General features: G+C 31.6%; 1 protein-coding gene across 3 annotated transcripts in view; it reads left to right on the top strand.

Annotated features, from left to right (window-relative positions):
* The window catches only part of LOC102896341 (glutamate receptor ionotropic, kainate 2), a 551,413-nt gene that overhangs the window by 445,907 nt on the left and 78,755 nt on the right, over positions 1 to 26,751 (top strand). For all 3 annotated transcript variants that reach the window (XM_006926267.1, XM_006926268.1, XM_006926269.1), the window contains exon 13: positions 1,355 to 1,572. In XM_006926267.1, the coding sequence (XP_006926329.1) occupies positions 1,355 to 1,572 (218 nt within the window). The remainder of the gene's footprint in view (positions 1 to 1,354; positions 1,573 to 26,751) is intronic.

Here is a 26,751-nt window from a genome sequence, read left to right as displayed (position 1 = left end):
TTTTGCCTTACAGAGCGGTAGGCAGAGTCTGGAGCTGGAGTTGGCTGTCATGTCCAAGTCTGTCTACTTTTTAAAATTTTGTTTGTTTGTTTGAAATTGCAAGAGTAAGATGACCTGTAGTGTAAGATGGGCTGCTTTGATATATTCCAGTCATAATACCACTTCTTTTCAATGTTAACATGCATAATTTGTTGCATTTTTCACTCTATCTAAAGATATGTTACCTTACTGCATCAGTGATTACATTAAATATATGATTATAAAATAAATCAGCAAATGACGTCCATCTTTGCTTCATTCCATTTTACTCAAACTCAATTAAAAATTAAGTAATTTGTATCCAATGCTTTCTTGATTATAGATTCAAAATGATAAAAAGTGAACAGTAATATATTATATATATCCATGAATTTAGTATACTTTTTAATAAAAAATAATACCTGCTGATATGTATTAACTTCAACATTAAGAATGTAAATAATGTATATAATGTAAATAATGTGGTAAAACTATTAGACTTGATTTTTAAAATTGTTAGGATTTTATTTTATAATCTAAATCAATTAAAATTAATAATAATAAAAAGTAAAATATAATTCAGATCCCATTCTCTTATTAATACCATGAGCAGGCAACTCCAGCCATATATTTAATATATTTATGAAATATATATATGTGTGTGAAAATAAATTTGTGACAATTTAACTACTTATTTTGATATACCTCGTTAAAGCCAACTATAGTGATAGGAGACATTAGTTTATACATAGCAAATAATTTACTACCCTATTTTGAAATAAAAACTGGACTAAAGTCACACATCTCAAGAAACATGGGTATTGAAATTATTTTATACAACGTGACTTTTTTAAATGGCAAGATGAACAAAAGTTTAGAGCTTCATGAACATGAAAAATAAAACTTTATGTAAAACTTTCTAAACAATGGATCCGAACATACGTTAAATCATTTCTTCTAAAACCCACATTTCTAACAAGGAAATGAAAAACTATACATGTGGTTTATAAACTAGAAAGATTTGTTTTCTCCTTCTAATGCTGTTTGCATAAAGGTTTTTCACTCATTAATATTTAATTGTTACTTTGCACTGTCTCCAGTAGAATTTGAGTCTCCTGTCACTATACTTAACCACAAGTGTCCTAAGAGACTGCTTATTAACTGAAATTACCCTCTGCTCTCCCAATGATTGTTGCTGCTTTCTAAAGCAATATGTAAATCTATGATTTAAGTTTTTATTACACAGTGATTCCATTCTGCCACTGTCACCAAAAGTACCTGACTGCTGACCAAATTCTCTGTATTCGTTTCACCTTTTCCCCCAAATCTCTGTTAGGTTCTGAGCTCATGCCCAAAGCGCTGTCCACCAGGATAGTGGGAGGCATTTGGTGGTTTTTCACACTTATCATCATTTCTTCGTATACTGCTAACTTAGCCGCCTTTCTGACAGTGGAGCGGATGGAATCCCCTATTGACTCTGCCGATGATTTAGCTAAACAAACCAAGATAGAGTACGGCGCGGTGGAGGATGGTGCAACTATGACATTTTTCAAGGTAAGACCTATTGGTTATCTAAAATTAATGTATTAAAATGATAGAGTGCAAACAAATATTTCTCTATCAATGAATATAAGAATGTAACAACACCGTGTTATCAATAGCATAGACTTGAGGGGGTAGAAAGATATACAACGAAATATATGACCATTAAGGCAAAACATTTAAAAATATTTGCAAATGGCAAGGAGTTTCGGCTTTACAAGTATTCTATTTTTGTTTGGCAGAAAATCTACCTAAAAGTAACATTTTTTTCCCCCAACATGATTTTATCTTTGAATGTAAAACAAATAAGTAATATATTTATTAAAAATTGATACAAGGCTTGGTTATTCTAGAAGAATAAAATGATTACATGTAAGAATATTCCCCATATATACATTTCTTTCTGTTAAGATGAGACAAGATTTATTTGTTCAGAAGCCTACAGAAAAGGAAGGGAAATAGGGTTAAAAGAAAAAAAAAAAACAGAAATAGTTCTTGTTATCTATACATTCATCCACTTAATATTCTGAGAGGCACAGAATCTGAAAATGGGCTACCCTATTGAGCTTGCAGTGGTTTCCAGAGGGACAGCCCTGTGGAAAATTTAAATGCAAAGTGTGCTTTTACCAAGTTCCCGGCATATAGAATGTTTGTTCTCCTCTTTATCATCCCTTTCTTCTCCTTATTGCAGCTGATCTCACTGGGCCAGAGTAACAAATTTCACTTTAGGGAGTCAGTATTGCTTCATAACTGCTGTAATATGTTACCAAATATTTTTAATTTCTTTGTAGGTTGGGCAAATTTATAAGCATTGGTATTTTCTTTCACTTGACACAAATGCACAGGCAGTTAAATATATAGTACAAGTGTTAGATATTTTTCTTTTTTTTTTTAAATAATTGACTCAAGTTATAAAATAAATTCTTTCATCAAATGTCTATCAAGTGCTTGTTGAGTGCCAGAAATTGCATTATGTATTGCTTATTCTGAAGTAAGTATAATCTAATTCTCACTTTCAAGGTGATTATAGTTTAGTTGGAGTTATAGAACTGGGTTTTATACAACTTAAAACAGCAGTTTTGGCAAAAAATTATGTAATTTTCTTTGTGAAAATTCTAACTAAACCAAATTAACTTTTTGTTTAGTGTTCTAGAGGACTCTAAATATCCAAAGAATGAGATATATTTGATTGTTTCATCAAATTTTTGTCATTCTTAAAATTTAATTATTTTCAAAGTGAATATCTCACATGGCTAGATTAAAGCATGGATACATATTTTACATTTAATTGGAAAATATTATTATTTATTCAAATTTATTATCTAAATATGAGTAAAGCATTATGATCAGTATGGTGCTATTTGAATATGTTAATTGCAATTGATCGATTTTCCCCCATTTACTATTTATAATTAATAGAGATTGCTTTTCTTATTCACTTTTTAAAAAAAGAAATCAACTGTTGAAATTGCTAAATATGCATTGTTAGTATAAATAACTTTGCAGGCAGTGAATACATATTGCATTTAAATTATTACAGTATTCAAGAGACTTTTGAAGTTGAATTTGTAAAATAACACAAGTGATTTCATACCAGAAGTGATTATTTCTGTTTCACAAATGCTTGAGTTTTAATATTATTTTTGTTTTGCAGAAGACTCAAATATCCTGTTTGAAAGCTCTTATATATTACAAAAAAGTTTTATCTCTAGAAAATCAATTTTTAAAAATTCTCCCTTTTCACATCTTTAAAGCTGAAAGCTTATTTTCTCCCCTTTTTGCCTTTTCAGTCTTTCCAGTATTCTGGTCTTTTCTTTTTCTTAGTTCAATTGCTCCCTGCAGCATCATTTGCCTACCTTCACTTTTCCTTATTATTAACTTTTTTTCTTACTCTTTTATTTCTTGTTTTTCTTTCTCACATGTGAGGGTGCCTCTAGCACCCAGAGGTAATAGACATGAAACAACTTTCTGTTTCCAACAGCACAGACTTTCTTTCTATAGAATTGAAGGTTTCTGGAATGTACACTAGTCATAATAAAAACCGCATAATGATAATTACTAAGTTGACAATAATTTTATGTTGATAACTTTATCACATGCCGAATTCTTACTTTTGAAACTAGAATTTAAAAGGACATGTTGAAATTCGGTTTTTCTTTAATTATTTTAGTGTAGCCCTAAATGATACCAATTTCGACTTCATATTTTGGCTTGTTAAACTGTATACCTACGTTAGCCAATGGAAATGAAATTTTCAAGAAATTCCCTAGAAATCTGGAATTGAAGCAATTGAATGCTCATTTTGAAACTCTGCAGTGAACCAGGGACTATTGCGTACAGTCTATTTACATCTGATACCACTCTTTTATTTCTTAATTAACACTAATGCATACAGACACTCTAGGAAGCACCGTAAGGCACTGATTTCTAAGGAAATTTCCATCTTGTTTTTACTAATTTAACAAGACCCTGCTGTTAGCTAATTGTTCTGGAATGCTCAGTTCTAGAAAATTATTTTAAAGAATGGTATAGTTTTGTTACTACAACCAAGAAGAGCTGGTTCACGATACCCAGCCTTAAAGGGGTAAGTCCTCAGTCTACACAGAGACAGTTATATAGCCATTCTACAACATTAAATAATTTTGTTTCCAAAGAACATGCTTGACTTTGTTCATTGATCTTATGAGTATATATTGTCTTCAAGAACAGTTTTATCTTTTTCATTTCTACATTCCTTATACTCAATACACATTCTTCCCAGGATAGATGTAAGTCATGATGGGCAAAATAGCTCAAAATTGAGAAGATGGTGACTCTTCAGGGTTATTCCATGTAAACAATAGATACTGTATTGTATCATCAATATGTTCTTTGTTTTCATTTTTTATTTCTTAAATTTAAAAAAGTTAGACATTTATACAATCCATGAAGTGATTCCCCCAATTACTCTAGCATCCATCTGGTACTACAGACAACCATTACAATAATATTGCCTATATATCCTATACTATATTCTAAATCCCCAGGACTGTTTCATAACAAGAAGTTTGTACTTCTTCATCCCTTCACTTTTTTCATCCAGCCCCGCAACTCCCAACCCTCTGGCAATCACCAGTTTGTTCTCTGTATTTATGAGTCTGTCTTCATTCAGTTTGTTCTTTTCTTTTGTTCCTTAGATTCCTTTTATAAGTGAAATCAAAAAGTCTTTCTCTGTCTGATTTATTTCACTTAGCATAATATTGTCTAGGTTCATGCATGTCATTGCAAATGGTAAGCTTTCATTTTTTTAATAGCTGAATAATATTCCATTGTATATATGTACCATAACTTTTTTATTCAATCGTCTATAGATGGGCACTTAGGTTACTTCCTATCTTGGCTATTGTGAATAGTGCTGCTGTGAACATAGGGGTGTATAGATCTTTATAAACTAGTATTTTGGTTTTCTTTGGATAAATACCCCAAAATGGAATTACTGGCTCAAAAGGTAGTTGTTTTTTTTTTTTCAATTTTTTGAAGAACCTCCATACTTTTTTCCATAGTGGCTGTATAATTTTTCCCTTTTCTGCACATCCTAGCCAACATTTCTCGTTTTTTGATTTTTTGCTGATAGCCAATCTGACAAGCATGAGGTGATATTTCATTGTGGTTTTCATTTGTATTTCTCTGATCAATTGTGACCTTGAGCATCTTTTCATATGTTTATTGGCCATCTATATGTCCTTTTTGGAGAAATACCTATTCAGCTCTTCTGTCTATTTTTTAATTGTATTAGTTATTTTTTCTTGTTGAGTTGTATGAGTTCTTTATAAATTTTGGATTTAACCCCTTGTCAAATATCTTCTCCCATTCAGTAAGTTTTCTTTTCATTTTGTTGATGGTTTCCTTTGCTGTGCAAAAACCATTTAGTTTGATGTAGTCCCATTTGTTTATGTTTTTCTTTTGTTTCTCTTGTCCAAGTAGATATATCAGAAAAAAATTACTAATAGCAGTATCAGAGAGTTTACTATCTATGTTTTCTTGGTTTCAGGTCTTACATGTAAGTGTTTAATCCATTTTGAGTTATCCTTGTATATGTTGTAAGAAGGTGATCCAGTTTTATTTTTTGGCATGTATCTGTCCAGTTTTCTCAACACCATTTGTTGAAGAGACTGTCTCTATCCCATTGTATATTCTTGCCTCCTTTGTTGTAGGTTAAATGACCATATAGGCATGGATTTATTTCTGGGTTATCTATTCTATCTTAATCATATTTAAATAATAAAATAGCTGAGGGCCAGGGAATTTATTGAAAAACAAGGAAGACTCAAAACCTCCTTCTTGGAATCTGGGAACTTGGTGTAGTGGAAGTGAAATTTTACCCTAGGGCTGAACACTATGTAAAATGTTGCCAAGCAACAAGCACATTCTTTTCTCTCTGAAGTATAAAGATTAAGAGAATGAATACATATAGATTACGTGCTCAAAAATAACTCAGCTAGAGCCTGTAAGTGTTTTGGTCTCTTTTGAGAATCTTTATATTTTCAAAGTGAGTCATATGTTTTACAAAATGATGCTGAATCACCTTGTTTCTATGCAACCATGACTCAGGTTTTCCAAGTTCAATAAGATCCCTCCTGGACTTGGTCTAACTGAAATCTCTGCCTTACACATATACGAATATAGACTGTCCTTCCAAAGAAAGATGATATTGAAGGAGATATATGTCCTCTTTTATGGTTATTACAAAAATTATGCCACATATTAAAAGGACATTTAAGTGGCATCAAATATCTATTATTAAATCATTTAATATTTCTGAAAACATAGAGTCTACAATTTAGAATAGTTGTTAAGAATGAAAAAACTATGTAATCAGAGAAACCAGAGCTTAATTCCTGGCTTCACCTCCTGTTGACTACATTTAGGTAAGACACTTGCTTCTTAGAAAACTCTGACTTCAAATCTCTAAATAAGAATGACTAACAGAACCATTTTCATAATATTTTTTGAATATTAAGTAAAAGTTCTGGGTGATATACTAAGCACCAGGTAAAAGCTTGATAGATGTTATATATATATTAGTATTTTTAGAATACATGGCTAAAATTTAATTTAAAAAATTCAGAATTTAGAATGATTTTAATCATAGTCAAGTCAATTATGTTTCTAAGACTGACAATTGGATAAACAATTTTGGAATAGATTTAAGAGAGATCACACTATGTTTATCTAACTTAAATTACTTCATTCTTCTGATTATTGCTGTCAGTAAGAGAGAATAATTTAATAAGTGAAATTTAAAAAAATCTGTGGAGCAATTTTTAAAAGCTCTTTTCTAGTCTATGTATTTTGAAGTAGTATATAGCAGTATTCCCTTACCCTTGGAACATTGGAGATATGTTCCAAAATCTCCAGTGCATGCTTGAAACCACAAATAGTACCAAACTTTATATACATTAGTTTTTTTCCTATACATACATACCTGTTTAATTCATAAATTAGTCACAGTAAGACATTAGCAATGATAACTAATAATAAAGTAGAAAGACTATAACAATATATTGTATGAAAAGTTGTATGAATATGGTCTCTTTCTCTCTCGCTCTCTTTCTCTCTCTAAATATCTTATTGTACTGTCCTCATCTTTCTTATTCTTGTGATGATATAAGATGATATAATGCCTATATGATGAGATAAAGTGAGGTACTCAGAACAGCAAGCAATTTAATACTTACCAAACTATATTTGTTTGGTTCCTCTGTAACCACACTACACTGGGCAGCAGGACAGGGATTGAATCTATATCATCCACACTTTGATCTCAAGTTCTCAGAACAGACTCTGCATATGGCTTGGGCTATATTAATTATTGATTGGCACAATAATGTTACTTAAAAAACCCAAACCCGTTAGTGGTATTTAATGTAAACCTTTAATTAGCTTACAAGTCAGCTGTCCTCCTCTTCTAAACTTGTTGACCCAAGACTTTTCTACATTTTGAATAGACTTTGTTTCTTTTATAGCAGAGTGGCAGTTCTTCTGGCAGTACCATTTCTGCTAAACTTTTATGACTTGTAAATGTATCCATCTGAGTCCATTTATAATCTAAACCAGGGGTCCCCAACCCTCAGGCCACAGACCAGTACCAGTGTGCAGCCTGTTAGGAATTAGGCCGCACAGCAGGAGGTGAGTGATGGGTGAGCCTGCTGCTCCCTGGTGCTAGCATCACTGCCTCAGCACCACCTCAGACCATGAGGCATTAGATTCTCAAAGGAGCACCAGTACCTGGTGCCAAAAAGGTTGGAGACCACTGAAAACCACACCCATAGTTCTTTTTAAGAGGCCTTTCTCTCTAAACTTGATTATTGCTATTTTGAGCTAGAAGCTCTTTATCCAAAGAAGAAAATCTACAAGGCATTGCTTTAGCTTTTTCAGGGGTCTTAACAAAGCACCTCAAGGCAACATACTTAATTTGATCTTAAATTAAGGCCTGGCGCTGTGTTGAAACAATTTTGAGAACTTTTACTAGGTGGAGACACTGAAGATTAGAAACATTTTTATTACTGAACCATGCAAGTTCTAACTCTGTTTCTCCTCAAAATTATTTGGAAACCACCCAGTTCTTTTAAATTATTTCCCTCCCCTCCCCTTCTCCTTCTCCTTCTTATCCTCTTTGTTGTTCTTTGTTAATACTCGATCTCTTTCTTATACTACCTTATTCTACATAGCTAAAATAACTAACTGATACCTTGAATATTTTGCCATTTTGCCTGGATGTTTTGGGGGGCCAAGTCTAAAAGATTATTCATGCATTTTCTATCTTCCAAGTTACTACAAGGCATACTTTAAAAATATTGTCTGCCCCTATATTCACAGATTCCCATTTTCCCATTCTCCTCTAATGATGTCATTATCATCCGCTATGTGACCCTTAATCAGTTTTATATATTTACTTCCGTTTTTATGGTAGCAACTCACTTCTTTTATCATATTCTATACAGTTATCTACTGGAACAATGAATATTTAATTAATTTATGGAACACCTATGACAGAGGGTTTTGGATAGAATGTATGTGATTACTTTCAAAATTTTGCTATTCCGTGGAGAGCTAAAAACATTTCTTCAAAATATGTAGCACTTTATGACATTTCCATCTTAACCTTGGGTTAAGAGTCAAATTATTTGGAAGTGTAAGTCAATTTATTTGGATAGTATTAGGAATGCAAACAAGTAGATTACTCCATCTGGAGGGAAAGGTTTTATCTTCTGGTTTCTAGCAACAAATATAGTTTGTTTTCTTCTATTTTTCTTTATGCATAGTCTCCCTCTTTAGGAGAACTCAAAATACATTTTAAATGCCAGCTCATTAATCTTCACTCGTAAGGAAGGTAGAAAGCAATTATTATTATGCTCATTTAACAGATGAGGAAACTGGGCCATGGAGAGGTTAAGTGACTTGTTAATAATAAAAGCAATAACCAAGGGACTCATAGTATGAACAATAAAAGTAATAACCAAAGATATTATGGCATAGCCATCACTACTGAGAAGAGCTAAGTGTGTTAGTCATTTTGGCTCACCCATATGACCTCGACTATTTGATCAGATTAAGTTTCTAAAACATTTGCCTTAAGCAATTAGGGCAAATACAGCTATAACATGTTCTTTATAGTCTGCTCCTTATTCTGAGCTTATCAGTTCAATGGTCTTCTAAAATTAAATTATGCTGGGGTGATAGTATAGGTTTTTAAGCCTGAATTGCTTGTGCTGCATGCCTGTAATGATTCCTTGAAAGCTTGAGTGAGTTTTGCTTTTTAAAGGCCAAAAGAACATAAGTAATTTTTTAGTTGATGGATAAAATGTAAAAAGTTGGCAGTTTACTGCATGCAGTTAATAAATGGATTTAGAATCATACACCATTCATTGGACATTTCTCATATTTTTTTACTTTCTGCGATTTTTTACTTATTGTTTATATTTAGAACAGTGGTGATAATGTGAGTATAATACATTTACTGTGAAGAGATTTATACGTTAGAAGAGTAAATTCTCAAAATGGCACCTTACTGTACTTTTCACATAGAAAAGTGTTTTATGAAATTAGTGTTTATTTTTCTCTTATTGTATTCATGATCAAATTTTTTGAAAGTTACATTTTGCATATGCAGAAAATTGACAAAATAGTTTTAGAAGAAAGATCATCTAAAATTACTTTTGAATTCACTTTATTTTGTTTATTTTTATTGAGAGATAATTGACATATAACATTGTGTAAGTTTAAGTGTACAATGTGTGATTTGATAAGCTTATATATTGCAATATGATAAGCACTTTAGTGTTAGGTAACACCTCTATCACATCATATAATTATCATTTCTTTTTTGTGGTGAGAACAATTAAGATCTTGTCTCTTAGCAGTTTTGAAGTTGATAATACAGTATTGTTGACTATAATCACTATGCTATGCATTAGTGAACTTACACTTTATATGTCTTTTATATTTTGTATAGCAAATTTCCAGTTATGTATGGTCATAATAAAGAAGAGGTTCAATGATTTTTAGACAAATAATGCACATGGATAGAAATTGGGTATGTCCTTCATTACATACCATATTTACTATTATACATGTTTTAATCACTTTCTACCACTATCTTGAAGGAGTTCTTTGACAATATAATAATTAGAAATTTATTATAGTACTAAAATAAGTACAGAGATTATTTCTTAAATACTTGCATATGAGTTGTGTTACTAACTGGCCGCATAGCTTTGCTTGTAGGCTTTTTTTTTTTTTTTTTTTTTACTTGGAGTCAATTTATGTTTAGTAATGACATCTTCCATTTCTCCTCAGTAATTTAAGGTGGAAAAGTTCTCAATTTTCAGCTTTGAGTCTCATATAGGGATATTGTCTCTATGCCTAGAAACTAATTTTAAAAAAAGATATTAACATGAGCATAGGTATATTATCATCAAAGTTTTGTGACTAAAATGTTTGATTTGTTGATAGGTTGTACCCTGCTACATAAGCATCATAAGTTCTAGACCATAGCCCAGCAAAGTTAGTGATACTGATAATTTTACCAGGATCTCCACTTAGAGCACTACTTCAACTTATGGGCCCAGTCTTTATCTACCGAAGTCGTAGGAGATATAGCTGTGCTACAACCAGTAGGACTGAATGGCATGTATAGCACATGGAAATATAGTCTTGTCTATAACAAGCAATCATATCACTCTGATAAATGATGAAATAGTCTTGATTTTTACACCAATTTTCTTTTTTCAAGGGTAAGATAATTATTTTGTCCTATCTGGGGCTACCATCTGCTAAATTTTAAGCATCTTTAAAATTTCCATTTGTTTAAATCAGTAGTCACACCCTGTCTATACATTAGAACATTAGAATTACTTGAGGACCTTTTAGAGAATACTGAGGCTTCAGGCCCCTCTGTAGACTAAGTAATTTAAAAAATCTCAAGGTAGGATCCTGGGCATCTGAATTTTTTATAACCTCCTCTGGTGATTCTATTGTGTAAGAAGAGTTAATTTAATTTCAAATTTAAATAATATTTTCATTATTGGCATCAATAATTAATAACTGATTATATCTACTTCCCATTTTTCTTCTCTGAAACCCAGATCCCACAAAATATCAAACACAGGCATAAAATAAACTGATCACATTCTTACTTCTTTTGAATTTTTTACCTCAATTGTCTTTAAAAACTTTTCCAACAGAGATTTCCTGAGAGTAAATAATCTAATTATACCTTCACTTTAAACACCATTCCTGGAGGCTCTTTATAGATCTGCCTGAGATTTGTCGTGTAGCAGGATAAAGAAGGTTAGAGCTTTCTCCTTTCTCAGAAAAGTATGATGGGGTAAACCCTGACTTTTGTTTGTGTCTCTGAATAAATGTTGAGAAAATATATGTTCTATGGAATCTGATGTGTTAATTAATTCACCTTTTCTTTATAAGCCTTTACTGCAGTTTCTTCTACTGTGGTGGAGGGTAGGGAAAATTAAAGAAGAGACCAATAGGGTACATATTAGAGTTCTAGAAGGATTGTACTGTGACCTTTGTGTTTACCTAATGGGAAAGAGATTAAGAAGACATGAAGTGCCTTACTCTATAGGTATATATAGTTAGGTTCTGAGCAATGATTTGAAGTTTGGGCTCATAGTTTCCTTGCCTGAGTTTATTGTAGTATCCTATAATATTTGGTAAACCACTGTCATTCCTTTCCTTGTTGTGGAACAAAAAATGCACCTATATATACTATTAGGGACAAATTATTACACAATTCTAATTTATGTCTTCCTTTGTACCACTTTAGAATTCTTCAATGTCCCCCTGCAGATCTAAACTGAAAAAAAAAAAAAAATGCTCCTACAATGTGACATTCTGCTCTAACTTAGGTGATGAAAAACAGAATATACTTAGGCTTCCGAGCCAAAAATTCATTCTTGCTAACGTGCTTGTAAGTTACTAATTAGGTAATAACTCTATGGCTATTTAGAATAAACAGAATCTTCATTTTGAAATTTTTATTTGTTTCATGTATTCAGGTTTGTGGATAATTTAGTTTACTGTTTTAATTTTTCTATTTACTTAATTAAATGAAACGAAACTTAAAATCTTTATATGAACCCTGACATATCTGAGCTGTCAGTTTAAATTAATAATATTATTACTAAAATTTTCATTTGTTCAGGTTAATGTTTTCTTTATTTGCTATCAGACACCTTTTCTAGAAATCTAAAAGAAATATCTCAGCAAAGATTTTTGTAGCCATATCATGTCTCTAATTCTTCTAAATTTTAATGTTATTAATGATGTCAAGATACTGGTTGTGGATAATGGATTATGATTAACATTAGGTTAAATGGTAATATTTTATTTAATGAAATAAGGTTGGTATTTTATTTAATGAAATAAGGTTGGTATTTTATTTAATGAAATAAGGTTGGTATTTAATGAAATAAGATTATAGTCATCAGCATCTAATGTGATTTTGATATTAATTCATCATGTTTTAAATAAATATTTAAAACAATTTTTTATTATGCATTTAATTTATTGGCATATTGAGGCGGTTATTTTTACCAAAGAAAGTTGTATTCTCTCTGCCTATCCTAACACACAATTCATTGTATGCGAGACCTGATCCTATGTTTATTACAGGGATTTGCATAAGGCCTACAGAAAACCAACACCATTTTACTATGTTCCCATTGCAAGAAATAAAATGGTTCCTTTGAGTAAAGCTGCTTCATCAGACACTAGTTTGGCCTGCCAAGTTACAGCTATCAATGGTGAAACAGCAGATGTGAAGGCTAGTTGGCATCAGAGCATATGAGTCGAAGACTTTCCTGTGGGAAAAAAAGTACCTCATTACACTTTATACCAAGAACATTGGTTCTATCAAGCTGTCTGAAAATTAGAATATGATGAGTTTTATTACCCTAGCTCTGCCAGAGTGAATTGAATAGTTAAAAAGTAAGTGATGCCACCATTTGGGGAATTCTAAGAAGCGATTAGAGTTTCAGTGTATTTAAACTTGGAAGGAGCAGCAACTTTTATCTGAGAGTCTCTAAAATGTCTGAGAGATGAAAGTTCAATCCCTCTCTAATTGTTACATTTTTCAATATGTACCAGTGAAGCTTTGGGGCCCTTTAAGTGAAGAGTAAGTTCTGTGTTTGAGTGAAATATAAAATCTGAGAAAGAAAGTTTTAATTGCCTTGGAAAGCAAGCATGTGAGGCTGCTTTATTCTAGGATACACAGTGGTTCTCTCCTTCCTTCACCCTCCCTCCTTCATTTTGTGCAGGGACCACTCTTGCTGTTTGTCAAGTCAGGAAGGCAGCTTAAACACTGTGTTGCACCTCATCAATCTTAAGAGAGAAGGCCCCACAGGGAATAAGAAAATTTGACAGTCAGTTAATATAGTGATGTTGAGCTGGCATGTCAAGTGCTGGATAATGGATAATAGTTGTCATTGTAAGAGCTTATAGCCACTGGTTAGGCAACAATTTGAAGCAAATTGAAGGGCATACTTTTGGATACAAAAAATAGGCTAAGATAAATATTATTAAAATTATCATCTAGAAATTATAATGTATTTCTTAGACTAAAAAATTAAAATAAAAATTTAATTTCTTTTATATAAATAGTTGAATAAAAGCATCATTTGGTATTTCTAAAACAAACAAAAAATCCAGATTTTCTGCTTTGTAAATTATTTGAGGAAATTATATTTATTAGCATTGAGGCTAAGAAAGATCTATTAATCACACTTACTGTTCTTTGAGGAGTTCAACTATAAAATATATAAAAAAATACATATTATTTTTATTTTTATAATTGTCCATTAATTACAGATGAATACACTGAAATTTCTACTTAATTCAGACTGTCTTTGGCTGTTCATATTTTTAATATTTCATGCCCTGCAATCTCATTTTTAGGAGAAGCTATCCTTTCTTTTTGCAAATAAAATTTATACCTATTAGCACCTTTGGTAAGCTGAATTTTCTTTTGTTCATTTGTTTTCCTATTCTTTTTCAAAACTCCAAATAGCAGTAATATCACTTTGTTCTTTGATCTTAAAAGTTGATTTAAGACATCACATTGTAGCTATTGAGTTGGTTCTTTCATTATATCCTAAAGCAAAATATGGTTTATTATTACTTACTGCTGCAATCTTTGATGCTTATATGTTTATTTAAAGACAACACAGAACTGTTATTCTTCCTTAGAAGCAAACAAAATGTAAAGTCATGAGCTATTCTGATATTCAATAATCTTAGCACTTCCTCCTGCCTAATTCACAAGGAGCAAACACAATTCATAAATCATTCCTAATTTTTTATATTCTTCCCACTAACCCTACATAGATTGGAAAAAGGATAAAATAACTTTTAAAGCTCATTAGTAGGTGGTGATAATTGCAAACTGACTATAATAGATTCCTCAAAAATATTCCTTTAAAAATATGACTAAGTTAAACATTACTGCTTAATGTCGTAGTCTTAAAGGGATCAGATTCTGATAAAATTCCTCTTTTAGCTGTGATATTTGTGATTGTGGCAGTGCCTGCAGTTGTTTAAATGTCTAATGCATACTGGTGAGTACTTTCATTGACCTCCTCTATTCAGAAAAATTCTTTAATAGTTTCATAAATGAAAAACTTTCCAAATGAGTGAATGTGTCTTCACATGTGCGCACATGTGTATGAGTGAAAGTGTCCTGTAGGATTAAGACATGCTACTTTAAGTGGAGGTAAATTATGGACAATTACATAATTTATTTTTCTTTTACTCAGATTCCATATTAAATTTGTTTTACTGGAAGAATAGTTCAGGGTTGGCAATAATACGTACTTTTATATTTCTTGACAGCATGTGAATAATGCTTTTGATTGTTATTAGCATATTGTAGTGCTAGTGGAGTTCAGTGAAACAATTTATCTCTAAAGATAGATGTTTCATTATTAAATATTGTAATTATAGCTAATTAGAGGCTACACTATAAATTAATTTGCATTTTAGGCCCCTTGTGTGTTTTCAGAACACTATAAGTTTATCCTTCATTTTAATTTACAACAAAAATAACTAAAGACCAAAGAATCAGAAAGCAGCATTAGTAATAAATATAAAGGATTGTTGAGTCAATGCAATGCACTTTAACATAATGATTAAATGTATAAACTAGATCATGGCATAAAACCCTACATCTGACACTCACTAGAGATTTATTTAACCTCTCCTGGCTTCTGTTTTATTATAAGTAAACTGGAGGTATAAGTTCATGTCATAGATTGTTTACATAAAGCATTAAACATATAATAAACTCCCAATATGTACTTACAGTTTTCTTTATTTTAAAGAACTTAATATTTCAATTATTAAACTCTATATCCGATGAAACTATTTCCCCAACATGAATGCTTATATTCCTGGAAATACATTCAGTTTACCTACGATTAATGCTAAAATCTGACACTTGATTGCATTTTGTTTTATTAATAATTTGTTCCTGATTATATATTATTTAAAAATATTCTAGATTGTATTGCTAAAAAGCTAAAATGCATTATAAATCCAGTTTCATTCACATATTATATGTAGTCTTTTAATTAGTGGTATTTTATTAATGGTCGTTTAATTAATGGTCTTTTTATTCACATGTGAAATTTGCTTTGACAAAAATTCATGTTCAGAATTAATTTTTAAATAGGAAAGAACTCGCGTTTCTAATTGTTCTTCCCTTCCATGAATATTAACTTTTGAAATTTAAACAAGTTTTTTTCCTCTTTTGAAAATAACACTTATGATTCAGGAGAACTACAGAATTTTAGGAAAACAAAGGAAAAAATGTCCCAAGTCCAACCTATAAAGACAATTCTTAGTACCATATAACAAACCCTCCAGAATTTTTCTCTAAAGATATGTTTTGATCTCATAGCTTTTTCTTGTTTTAGTGCTAGAATTTCTGCCTTAGTACGGGTACACAAATTCTTCTGTTTTCATTGAACATAAGTAATAATGCTCTTTTCAGGACTACGCTTTAAAGATATATTGTCAGTAAAATAGGGTTATAAGAATGTTCTTAGAATGCTTTCAGAAAAAAAAAATTCTTGAGATAGAGTCTAAAACAAATAGCCTTTTGTGAATTTTCAAACCCATTTCAACCTAGTCATTGCAAAATCTCAGAGTATGTTTACATCTCTGTAAACATACATATGTCAGAAGAGAAATCACTTATATCTTAAGTATCTAAGTGATTGAAAGGTTCATTTTTTAAGTTTTATAAGTCAGAAGAGAAATCACTTATATCTTAAGTATCTAAGTGATTGAAAGGTTCATTTTTTAAGGAAAATAAGTAGAGATATAAAGTTATCTGTTTAGACTTCCTAACATAATCTTGTCCTCAAGTAAAAGAGAAAAAAAAATAACGTAATACAAATAGATAGGAATAATCATTAGCCTTTTTCAGTTAATCTATATTAATATAAATTTAGAAGGATGATCATATAAATGTCTTCTTTAAATGAATCTATTAGCGGCACTTTATCTAGAGTTTTCATTTCTATGAATGAGAAAGACCACTTGCATGACTGTATTCTTCTCACAAAGAGTTGACATTCAACCCATTTGAGTTTGCATTCGGTTTCTCAGTCATCCCAGGATGCACAGAATATACTAGCAACAGGGGACTCTATGTTAGTTCATCATCTTTAAATATCTTTATACAGATATTTCTATTATATCAACTTTCTCTTCCAAAGCTAGAAGAAAATAACCCATCTTGGCTCCAACAAGTAAATAGAATTTACCTGGGTGAATTAGAGATCCATTCTGTCAAAATGGAAGGAGGTGACAATCTAGATGACCATGACTAAGAAATGAGTGTAGTTAAAAGCAAACATTTTTAGGTCTCCCTGGAATATATTTACCCTTAGGCAGATATTTCATAATGAATTTACCAAATTTGATGAGGACAGTGATGATGATGTTGTTTAAGATGTTGATATTTGTGATATAGACCCCCTCTGAGATTCAGGAAAAACACTAGAAATATTCGTCTTTGAGAAAAAAAATAGATGTGACTTTAAGAAAACCAGAAATATTTATTCTCAAGAAGCCAAATAAACTAGCATCAGGAAAAGAGTAACTCTTCCAAAGTCAGAAAGACATCTGCATTTGGAGGTGTCTGAGAACTAATTTTGTGGACACAGGAATTCTGAGATTACTATATGTAGCCTTTATCTTAAAGAAGCAGGATGTGAGTCAGCACCAAGCCCTCCAGGCTTCACTTTGAGAGCTGTTCTCTTTCTGGGAGCCCAATCATTGCAAGTAGCTGCTTCTATTTATTTCTATATAATGCATATATTCTTAGATTAAAACTTATATGATTAGAAGAAACAAATTAATTGTTTTTTGAAAATAAAAATGGTAGCTAAATTCTTCTTATATCTTTTGTTTTTTCATTGTCAGTAAACATGAAATAGATATCTTGTCCATCCTTCTCATTCATCCTTATTCGCAGTTTCGTTTCTTTCCAAATCTCATGCCTAATGTATTATCCCTGCTATATATTGAAAATAAGGGTATAGTGGTTTACTGTTACTAGCCATGAGAGAAAAACTTCAGCATTTGCCTTTGCTCCTTTCTTCGAATTTGGGAACACTTTTAATGGTGTTGAAATCAGTAGTTTTAATTTTTTTTAAAATAAATTGTTCTAGTTTAAAAGGTATATATGGGCAAATTTTTAAATTTAAAATGAAAGTGTACCATTGAAAGAGAATGAAGTAGAAATGAGAAGCTAGTATTACCCCTAGAATAGTAAAGAATGAGAATTTGGATGAAGATTTGTTACAGGTTTCACCATACATTGCAATTTTACCTTGCTGAGGCAGAGCAAATGAAAAAGCTGTTTAATATATAAAAAGATTTTAAATGATAATACAGCGATATTTATTAAGAGATATTATCAAAAATACATAATGATTATGATGTGATTTCCTCTTAAAAGTAACAAAAGTATCAATAAAATTTGTTGCCTAAAATCAGAGTCAAATGTTCAAAAAAGTTAATTATTTTTAACAGAATTTGAGCTTACACCTTTGGACTTCTATTAAACAACTTGGATTCTTTTATTTATTTATTTTTTTGTAATGACTTGGATTCTTGATTAAAAAAACATATTTAAATGGAAAGATGATAAAAATATCTTTTTAATTATGAAAATTATGAAGAAAAGATTAAAAGGAATATTTTACAATAAGCCACATTGATTTCTTTCTTAACTTTTCTCTCATTAACCCTTGACAACCACTAACCTGTTCTTCATTTCTGTAATTTTGTTACTTCAAGAATGTTATATAAATAGAATTTTTCCATATGTAATCTTTGAGATTCTCTTTTCTCACTTAGCATGATTCTCTGGAGAGTCATCCATGTTATTGGGTGAATCAATAGTTTGTTCCTTTTTATTGCTGAGTAATTTTTCATGGTGTGTTTGTACCACAGTTTAATATTCACTAGTTAAAGTAAATTCAAGTTTTAGCTATCACAATCAAAGCTGTTATAAAAATCTGTGTACAGATTTTGTGCGGACACAAATTTTCTTTGCTATAAAATCATTGCCCAAGACTACAATTACTGATTTGTAATATAGTCACAATTTAGTTCAGTTTTGTCTAGTGTTATTTTAAATAAAACATCTATTAAGTTATGACTTACATACAGTAAAATTCGCCTATTTAAAGTACTCAATTCGACAGCTTTTAGTATATTCACAGAGTGTACAATCATAACTATAACCAGTTTAAAGCATTTTCAGCATCCCAGAAAGAAATCTCTTACCCATTAACAGTCACTCCCATTTACTCCAACTCTCTGCATGCAACCATCCCCCAGGGCCAACTCTAGTCAACTATTAATGTACTTTCCTTTTTATTTTTATTTATCAATTACAGTTGACGTTCAACATTGTTTTATATTGGTTTCAGGTGTAAAGCACAGTAGTTAAATATTTATATAATTTACAAAGTGATTAGTCTAGTATCCACCTGGCACTATACATAGTTATTACAATATTATTGTACTGTCGACTATATTCCTTATGCTGTACTTTATATCCTCATGACTATTTTATAACTACCAATTTTTACTTTTTAATCCCTTCATCTTTTTTGCCCAGCCCCACAACTTCCCTCCCATCTGGCAACCATTAGTTTGTTCTTTGTATCCGTGAGTCTGTTCTGTTTTGTTTATTCTTTAGATTCCACATATTTTGTTCTTTAGATTCCACATATGAGTGAGATCGCACAATATTTATCTTTCTGTATCTGACTTATTCCATTTTAACATAATATCCTCTAAATACATCCATCTTGTCACAAATGGTAAGATTTCATACTTTTTGTGGCCACGTAATATTCTATTGTATATATGTACCACTTCTTCTTTATTCAGTTGTCTGTTGATGGACACTTACATCTCTTTCAAATCTTGGGAATTGCAGTGAATATGGGAGTGCATATATCTTTTCAAATTAGTGTTTCAGATTTCCTTGGATAAATACCCAGAATTGGAATTGCTGGGTCATAAGGTAGTTCTATTTTTAGTTTTTTGACGAAACTCCATACTATTTTCCAGAGTAGCTACACTAATTTACAATCCCACCAAAAGTGCAGGAGTGTTCTTATTTCTTCACGTCCTCACCAACACTTGTTTGTTGATTCATTGATAATAGCCATTCTGACAGGTATGAGATGATATCTCACTATGGTTTCAGTTTGCATTTCTCTGATGATTAGTTTCATTGAGCATCTTTTCACGTCAACTAGCCATCCGTATGTGCTCTTGGAGTAATGTCAATTTAGATTTTTGGCCCATTTTTAAATTTTTGTTTGTTTGTTTTTTCATGTTGAGTTGTATGAGTTCTTTTATAAAGTTGGATATTAACTTCTTGTCAAATTTATCATTAACAAATATCTTCTCTCATTCAGTAGGTTGTCTTTTTATTCTGTTGATGGTTGCTGTGTCAAAACTTTTTATTTTCATGTAGTCCCATTTGTTTATTTTGCCCAAGGAGGTATATCAGAAAAAAAAAATAAGAGCAATGTCAGAGAGTTTACTGTCTAGTTTTCTTTCAGGAGTTTTATGGTTTAGAGTCTTACATGAAAGTTTTTAATCCATTTTGAATTTATTCTTGTATATGGTGTAAGAGGTGGTCTAGTTTGATATTTTTGCACGTATTTGTTCAGTTTTCCCAATACCATTTATTGAATAGACTGTCTTTGCCCCATTTTATATTCTTGCCCGCTTCATCATAGATTAATTGACCATATAGACATGGGCTTTTTTTCTGAACTCTCTATTCTGTTTCATTGATCTATATGCCTGTTTTTATTGCAGTACCATGCTGTTTTGATTATTATAGCCTTGTAGTATAGTAATATAGAACTTTGTTCTTTCTCAAGATTACTGTGGCTATTTGGGGTCCTTTGTGGTTTCATACATATTAGCATTATTTGTTCTAGCACTGTGAAAAATTTTGTTGGTATTTTAATAGGGATTGCTAAATCTATAGATTGCTTTAGATAATGTGAAGATTTTAACGATGTTAATTCTTCCTATCCATGAGCACTGTATATGCTTCCATTTATTGGTATATTCAATTTCTTTCTTTAGTGCGTTATAATTTTCTGAGTACAAGTTTTGTATTTCCTTAGTTAAATTTATTTCTAGGTTTTTTTTTTTTTGATGCAATTGTAAATGGGATTGTTAATTTCTTTTTATGATAGTTTGTTATTGGTGTATAAAAATGCAAATAATTTCTGAATAATAATTTCATATTCTACTATTTTACTGAATTCATTTATCATCTCTAATAGTTTTTGGAGGAATCCTTAGGGTTCCTTCTATATAGTATCATGTCATTTGCAAATAATGACAGTTTTACTCTTCCTTTCCAATTTAGATACCTTTTATTTCTTTTACTTATCTGACTGCTGTGGCTAAGACTTCCAATACTATGTTGAATAACAGTGATGAAAGTGGACATCCTTGTCTTGTTCCTATCTTAAAGAAAACTCTTTTAGCTTTTTCTCATTGAATATGATATTATCTGTGGGTTTGTCATACATGGCCTTCATCATTTTGAGATAAGTTCCCTGTATTTCCACTTTGCTGAAGGTTTTTTTTTATCATAAATGGATGCTAGATTTTGCCAAATGCTTTTTCTGCATCTACTGATATGATCATATGATTAGACCATACCCCATACAAACAAATAAGTTTCTACCTTTCATTTTATTAATGTGGTGTATCACGTTAATTGATTTACAGGTATTGCATCCTGAGAACAAATCCAACTTGATTATGGTGTATGATCTTTTTAATGTCTTGATGTATTTGGATTGCTAACATTTTGTTGAGGATATGTTTTTGCATCTATGTTCATCAAGGATAATGGCTTATAATTTTTTTTTTCATAATATCTTTGTTTGGTTTTGGAATCAGGGTAATGATGTCCTCATAAAATGAGACAGGGAGCTTTCCCTTCTCTTGAATTTTTTGGAATAGTTTGAGAAGAATATGTGTTAATTCTTTGTATGTTTGGTTGGTAAAATTCACCTGTGAAGCCATCTGGTCCAGGACTTTTATTTGTTGGGAGTATTTTAATTACCGAATTGATTTTGTTAGTAATAATAGTTTGTTCAAATTTTCTGTTTCTTCTTAATTCGATCTTCAAAGGTTGTATATTTCTAGGATTGTATTTATTTCTTCCATATTGTTCATTTGTTGGCACATAATCACTTGTAGTATTTTCTTATAATCTTTTTATTTCTGTGGAGTCAGTTGTCACTTCTCTCTCATTTCTGATTTTATTTATTTTGTTTTTCTTTTTCTTTTTTTGATGAACCTGGTTAAAAGTTTATCAATTTTGTTAATCTTTTCAAGAAACCAGTTCTTGATTTCATAATCATTTGCATTTTTTTTTTTTTTTTTTTTTAGAGTCTATTTTGTTTATTTTTGCTCTGGCCTTCATTATTTCCTGTCTTTATTTTCTTTGAGTTTTGTTTGTTTGTTTGTTTGTTTTTTTTAATGACTACATGTAAGATTAGATTATTATTTTTTTTTCCTTTCCTTTGAGGGAGGCCTATATAGCTATGAATTTCTCTCTTAAGATCGCTTTTACTGTGCCCCATAGATATTGAGTTGTATTTTCATTTTCATTTGCCTTGTTATTTTTTTATTTATTTTTTAATCTCATCATTAACTCATTCATTGTAGCATGTTATTTAGTCACCATGTGTTTTTGGTTTTTAGTTTTTTTCTTCTGATTGACTTCTAGTTTTATACCAATGTTGTCAGAGAAGACACTGGATATGATTCCAATCTTCTTAAATTTATTGAGACTTGTTTTCTGGCCTAATATGTTCTATCTTAGAAAATGTTCCATGTGCACTTAAAAAGAATGTATATTCTGCTGCTCTGAGGTGAAATACTTCCAAAATATCAATTAAATCCATCTAGTCTAATGTGCTGTTTCTTTGTTGATCTTCTATCTGGAAGATCTATTTACTGATGTCAATGGGATGTTAAAGTTCCCTACTATGACTATATTATTATCGATCTCTCCCTTTATGTCAGTCAATATTGCTTTATCTGTTTAGATGTTCCTATGCTGGGTGCATAAATGTTTACAAAGATTGTATCCTTTTTTTGAATTGATCCTATTATCATTATGAAGTATCCTTCTTAGTTTCTTATTATAGCCTTTGTTTTAAAGTCTATTTTGTCTGATATAAGTATTACTAACCCAGCTTTTTTATGTTTGTTTTCATTTGCATGAAAAATCTTTTTCTATCCCTTGCTTTCGGTCTGTATGAATTTTTTATCTAAAGTGGGTCTTTTTTAGACAGTATATATGTGGGTCTTGTTTTCTTATTCATTTAATTATCCTATGTCTTTTGACTGAATCATTCAATTTATTTATATTTAAAGTGATTATTGATAGGTACGTGGTTATTGCTATTTTATTTTTCATATTTATGCCCCCTTTTTTCCCCTTTTCTTCTTAAGGAAGTCTCTTTAAATTTCTTGTATTAATGGTTTGAGGATGATCAAATACTTTAGCTTATAGTCTAGGAAATTCTTTATCTATCCTTCTATTTTAAATGATATCCTGGCTAAATAAAATAGTCTTGGTTGTAGATCCTTGCGTTTCCCCACTTTGAATATTTCCTGCCAATCCCTCTGGCCTGCAAAGTTTCTGTTGAGAAATCAGCCGACAGTCTTGTGGGAACTCCCTTGTAGATAACTGCCTTTTTCTTGCTGCTTTTAAGAGTCTCTCTTTGTATTTAACCTTTGCCATTTTAATTACGATCTGTCTTGGCATAGGCCGCTTTGGGTTCATCTTCCATGTGACTCTCTCTGCTTCCTGAAGTTGAATCCTTTGAATGTATTCTTCATTTAAGTTATTGTAGTTTTCATTTCTGACTGGTTCTTACTGGTATGCTTACTATTTCTTTGTTGAAGTTCTTACTAAGTTCCTTAGAGCATCCTTATAACCAGTGTTTTCAATTCTGCATCTGGCAGATTGCTTGCCTCTATTTCATGTAGTTATTTTTCTAGAGTTTCTTCCCTTTTTTTCAATTGGGACATATTTTTTTGTCTCCTCATTTTGACTGCTTTGCTGTGTTTGTTTCTATGTACTAAGTAGATCTGCTATATTTTTCAGTCTTGATAGAGTGGCCTTATGCAGTAGGTGTCCTCTGGGGCCAAGTGATATAGTCTCCCTTTTCACCTGATCTGGGTACTCCAGGGGTGTCCTTTATGTGGGTCGCATGTGCCTTCCTGCTGTAGTTGATCCTTGATTTCTGTTGGCATGTCAGTGGATGGGATTGCCCCTCAGGCTAACTGCTGTGAAGATTGGCCCCAACTACAGCCTATGAGCTGCTGTGTGCAGGCTGGCCCCATGGAGCAGTATTTGCTCCAGGGCACTCTGGCGCCCATTGAGATTATCCTTTGGGTGTGCTGCTTGTAGGGTTAACTGGGTGGTGCTCTTTTGTGTTTGGTAGCTGGCTAGCAAGGATGTTGGTTCTGGGGCCTCTTGTGAGGGTCTCCAATGCAGAACAAAGTCAGTTTCTGCCTGTGACCATCCTTGGGCTACCTGGTGGGAGCTATAAAGAGATCCAGGTTGGCTACTGCCTATGCTGGACCTGGAAGCACATGAGAAAGGCCACACTGGAAACCAAGGCTGGCTACCAACAGTACCAGACCTGGGGCAGCTCAGCAAAAGGCCCAGGCTGCTCGTACGTCTCAACCACTGAAAGCCTTGGGTGGTTTGGGATTTGGGTGAGGCGGAGTCTCAGAGAGTCATCAGAGTGGAGTGTGTGGTGTTCATCAGGTTAATGCAGATTCAGTTTTGGCACCAGTGGTGAGACTGGGGCCACTTAGCAAAAGGTTCAAGGCATACTGAGAACAGCTGCCACTCACCTGGAGCTTGAGGACTCCTGAGAGTTGTTCAAGAAACACTGCAGTGCAGACCAATGCCAGCTGGCTGCTGCCTAAACAGCCTCCTTAGAGCCACCACAGATCTATTCTCTGTATAGATTTTTCTATTCTGAACTATTTATAAAAGTAGAATCATACAACATATAATCTATGACTGGCTTCTTTTTTTTAGCATAATGTTTTCAATGTTTATCTATGTCGTAGTATGTCAAAACTTTATTTTATCCTTTTAATGCAGAATAATATTCATTGCTTTGATATATCATATTTTATTTATCCATTCATCAGAGGATAAATATTTGGATTATTTGCACTTTTTAGATATGATAAAAATAGTGTTATGAATATTCATGGGCAAGTTTTGCAGTGGACATATGTTTTTATATTTCTTGGATACATATCTAGAAAGAGAATTGCTGGGTCATATAACTCTACTTTTAACCATCTGAGAAATTCCTAGACAGGTTTCCAAATGGCTGTACAATTTTACATTACCATCAAGAGTGTATAGAAGATTCTAATTTCTTCACATCTTCACCAACACTTTTTTTACTATCTTTTTTATTATAGCCATTCTATTAAGAATGAAAAGATATCTGTTGTGATTTTGATTTGCATTTCCCTGATGTCTAATTACATTGAGCAGTTTTATGTGTTTATTGACCATTTATATATTTTTAAGAAATGCCTATTCATATCCTTTGTTCATTTTTAAATTAGGTCTTTTATTATTGAGTTTAAAGAGTTCTCCACATTTTCTATATACAAATTCCTTATCAAAAATATGACTTGCAAGTATTTTCTTCCATTCTTGGGTTATCATGTTCAATTCTATTCTCTTGATTTATAAGTATCTATATATTTATCTAAATATCATACAATCCTAAATACTTTAGTAAGATTTGAAATTAGAAAGAATGAGTTTATCAATCTTTTTTTTTTTCTTCAAGATTGTTTTTTACTATTCTGGGCTTCTTGCATTTTCATATGAATTTTAAGATAACTGATTAATTTCTTTAAAAAGCCAGGTGGGATATTAATCAGGATTGAGTTGAATTTGTATATCTATTTGGGAGTATTTTTATCTTAACACCATTAAGTTTTTTTCCTCATAAATATAGGATATCTTTTCATTTATTTAGGTATTTCATTTCTTTCAACAATGTTTTATAATTTCATTATTCAAAACTTGTGCTTCTTTTAAAAATGTTTTCCTCTTTATTTCATTCTTTTTAATGCTATTAGAAATATAATTGCTTTTATAATTTTATTTTCTAGTTGTTCATTACTTATGTACAGAAATGTAATTAATTTTTGTATATCGATCTTATGTACTGCAAATTGCCTAAACTTATTTATTAGTTCTAATAGATTTTTAGTAGATCCCTTTGGATTTTCTATAAACAAGATTATGTCATCAACAAAGAGAGATATTTTTGATTATATCTTTCAAATTTGGTTGTTTTTTTTTTTTTTAATTTTTCTTGCCTTATTGCTCTGGCCATGGAAGATATTCCAGTATAATGTTGAATAGAAGAGGCAAGAGTGTACATTTTTGTCTTGTTCCTGACCTTAGTGGGAAAGCATTCAGTCTTTTACTGTTTCTATGAAATTATGTGTGTATATTTTAATAGGTGTCCCATATCAAGAGGAAGACATTCTATGATGGTTAATTTTATGTATCAACTTGACTGGGACACTGAGTGCCAAGATTTCTGGTTAAATATTATTTCTGGGTGTGTCTGTGAGGATGTTTCCCAGAAGAGATTAGCGTTTGAAATGGGAACTGAGTGAAGGAACTTGCCCTCCCTCATGTGGGCGGGCATAATCCAATCCTTTGGGGGACCCAAATAGAGCAGCAAGGTAGAGAAAGTCTGAAATCTTCCTCTGCCTGACCACTTGAGCTGATGCATCAGTCTTCTCCTGATCTCAAATTAGGATTTACATCATAGGCTCCCATGGTTCTCAGACCTTCAGACTCAGACTGAATTGCACCACCATCTTTCATGGGCCTTCAGCTTACAGATAGCAGATCAATCAGTCTTCATAATAGTGTGTGCCAATTCCTTATAATAATAATATATGTATAAATGTAGTATATAACATATTTAATAGATAACAATATATTTTATTGGTGTGTATGTGTGTGTGTGTATGTATATACATATATAC

The sequence above is a fragment of the Pteropus alecto genome, unplaced genomic scaffold, assembly GCF_000325575.1.
Source record: "Pteropus alecto unplaced genomic scaffold, ASM32557v1 scaffold7, whole genome shotgun sequence".
In the NCBI taxonomy this organism is placed as follows: domain Eukaryota; kingdom Metazoa; phylum Chordata; class Mammalia; order Chiroptera; family Pteropodidae; genus Pteropus; species Pteropus alecto.
This window is presented reverse-complemented; position numbering and strand designations above follow the sequence as displayed.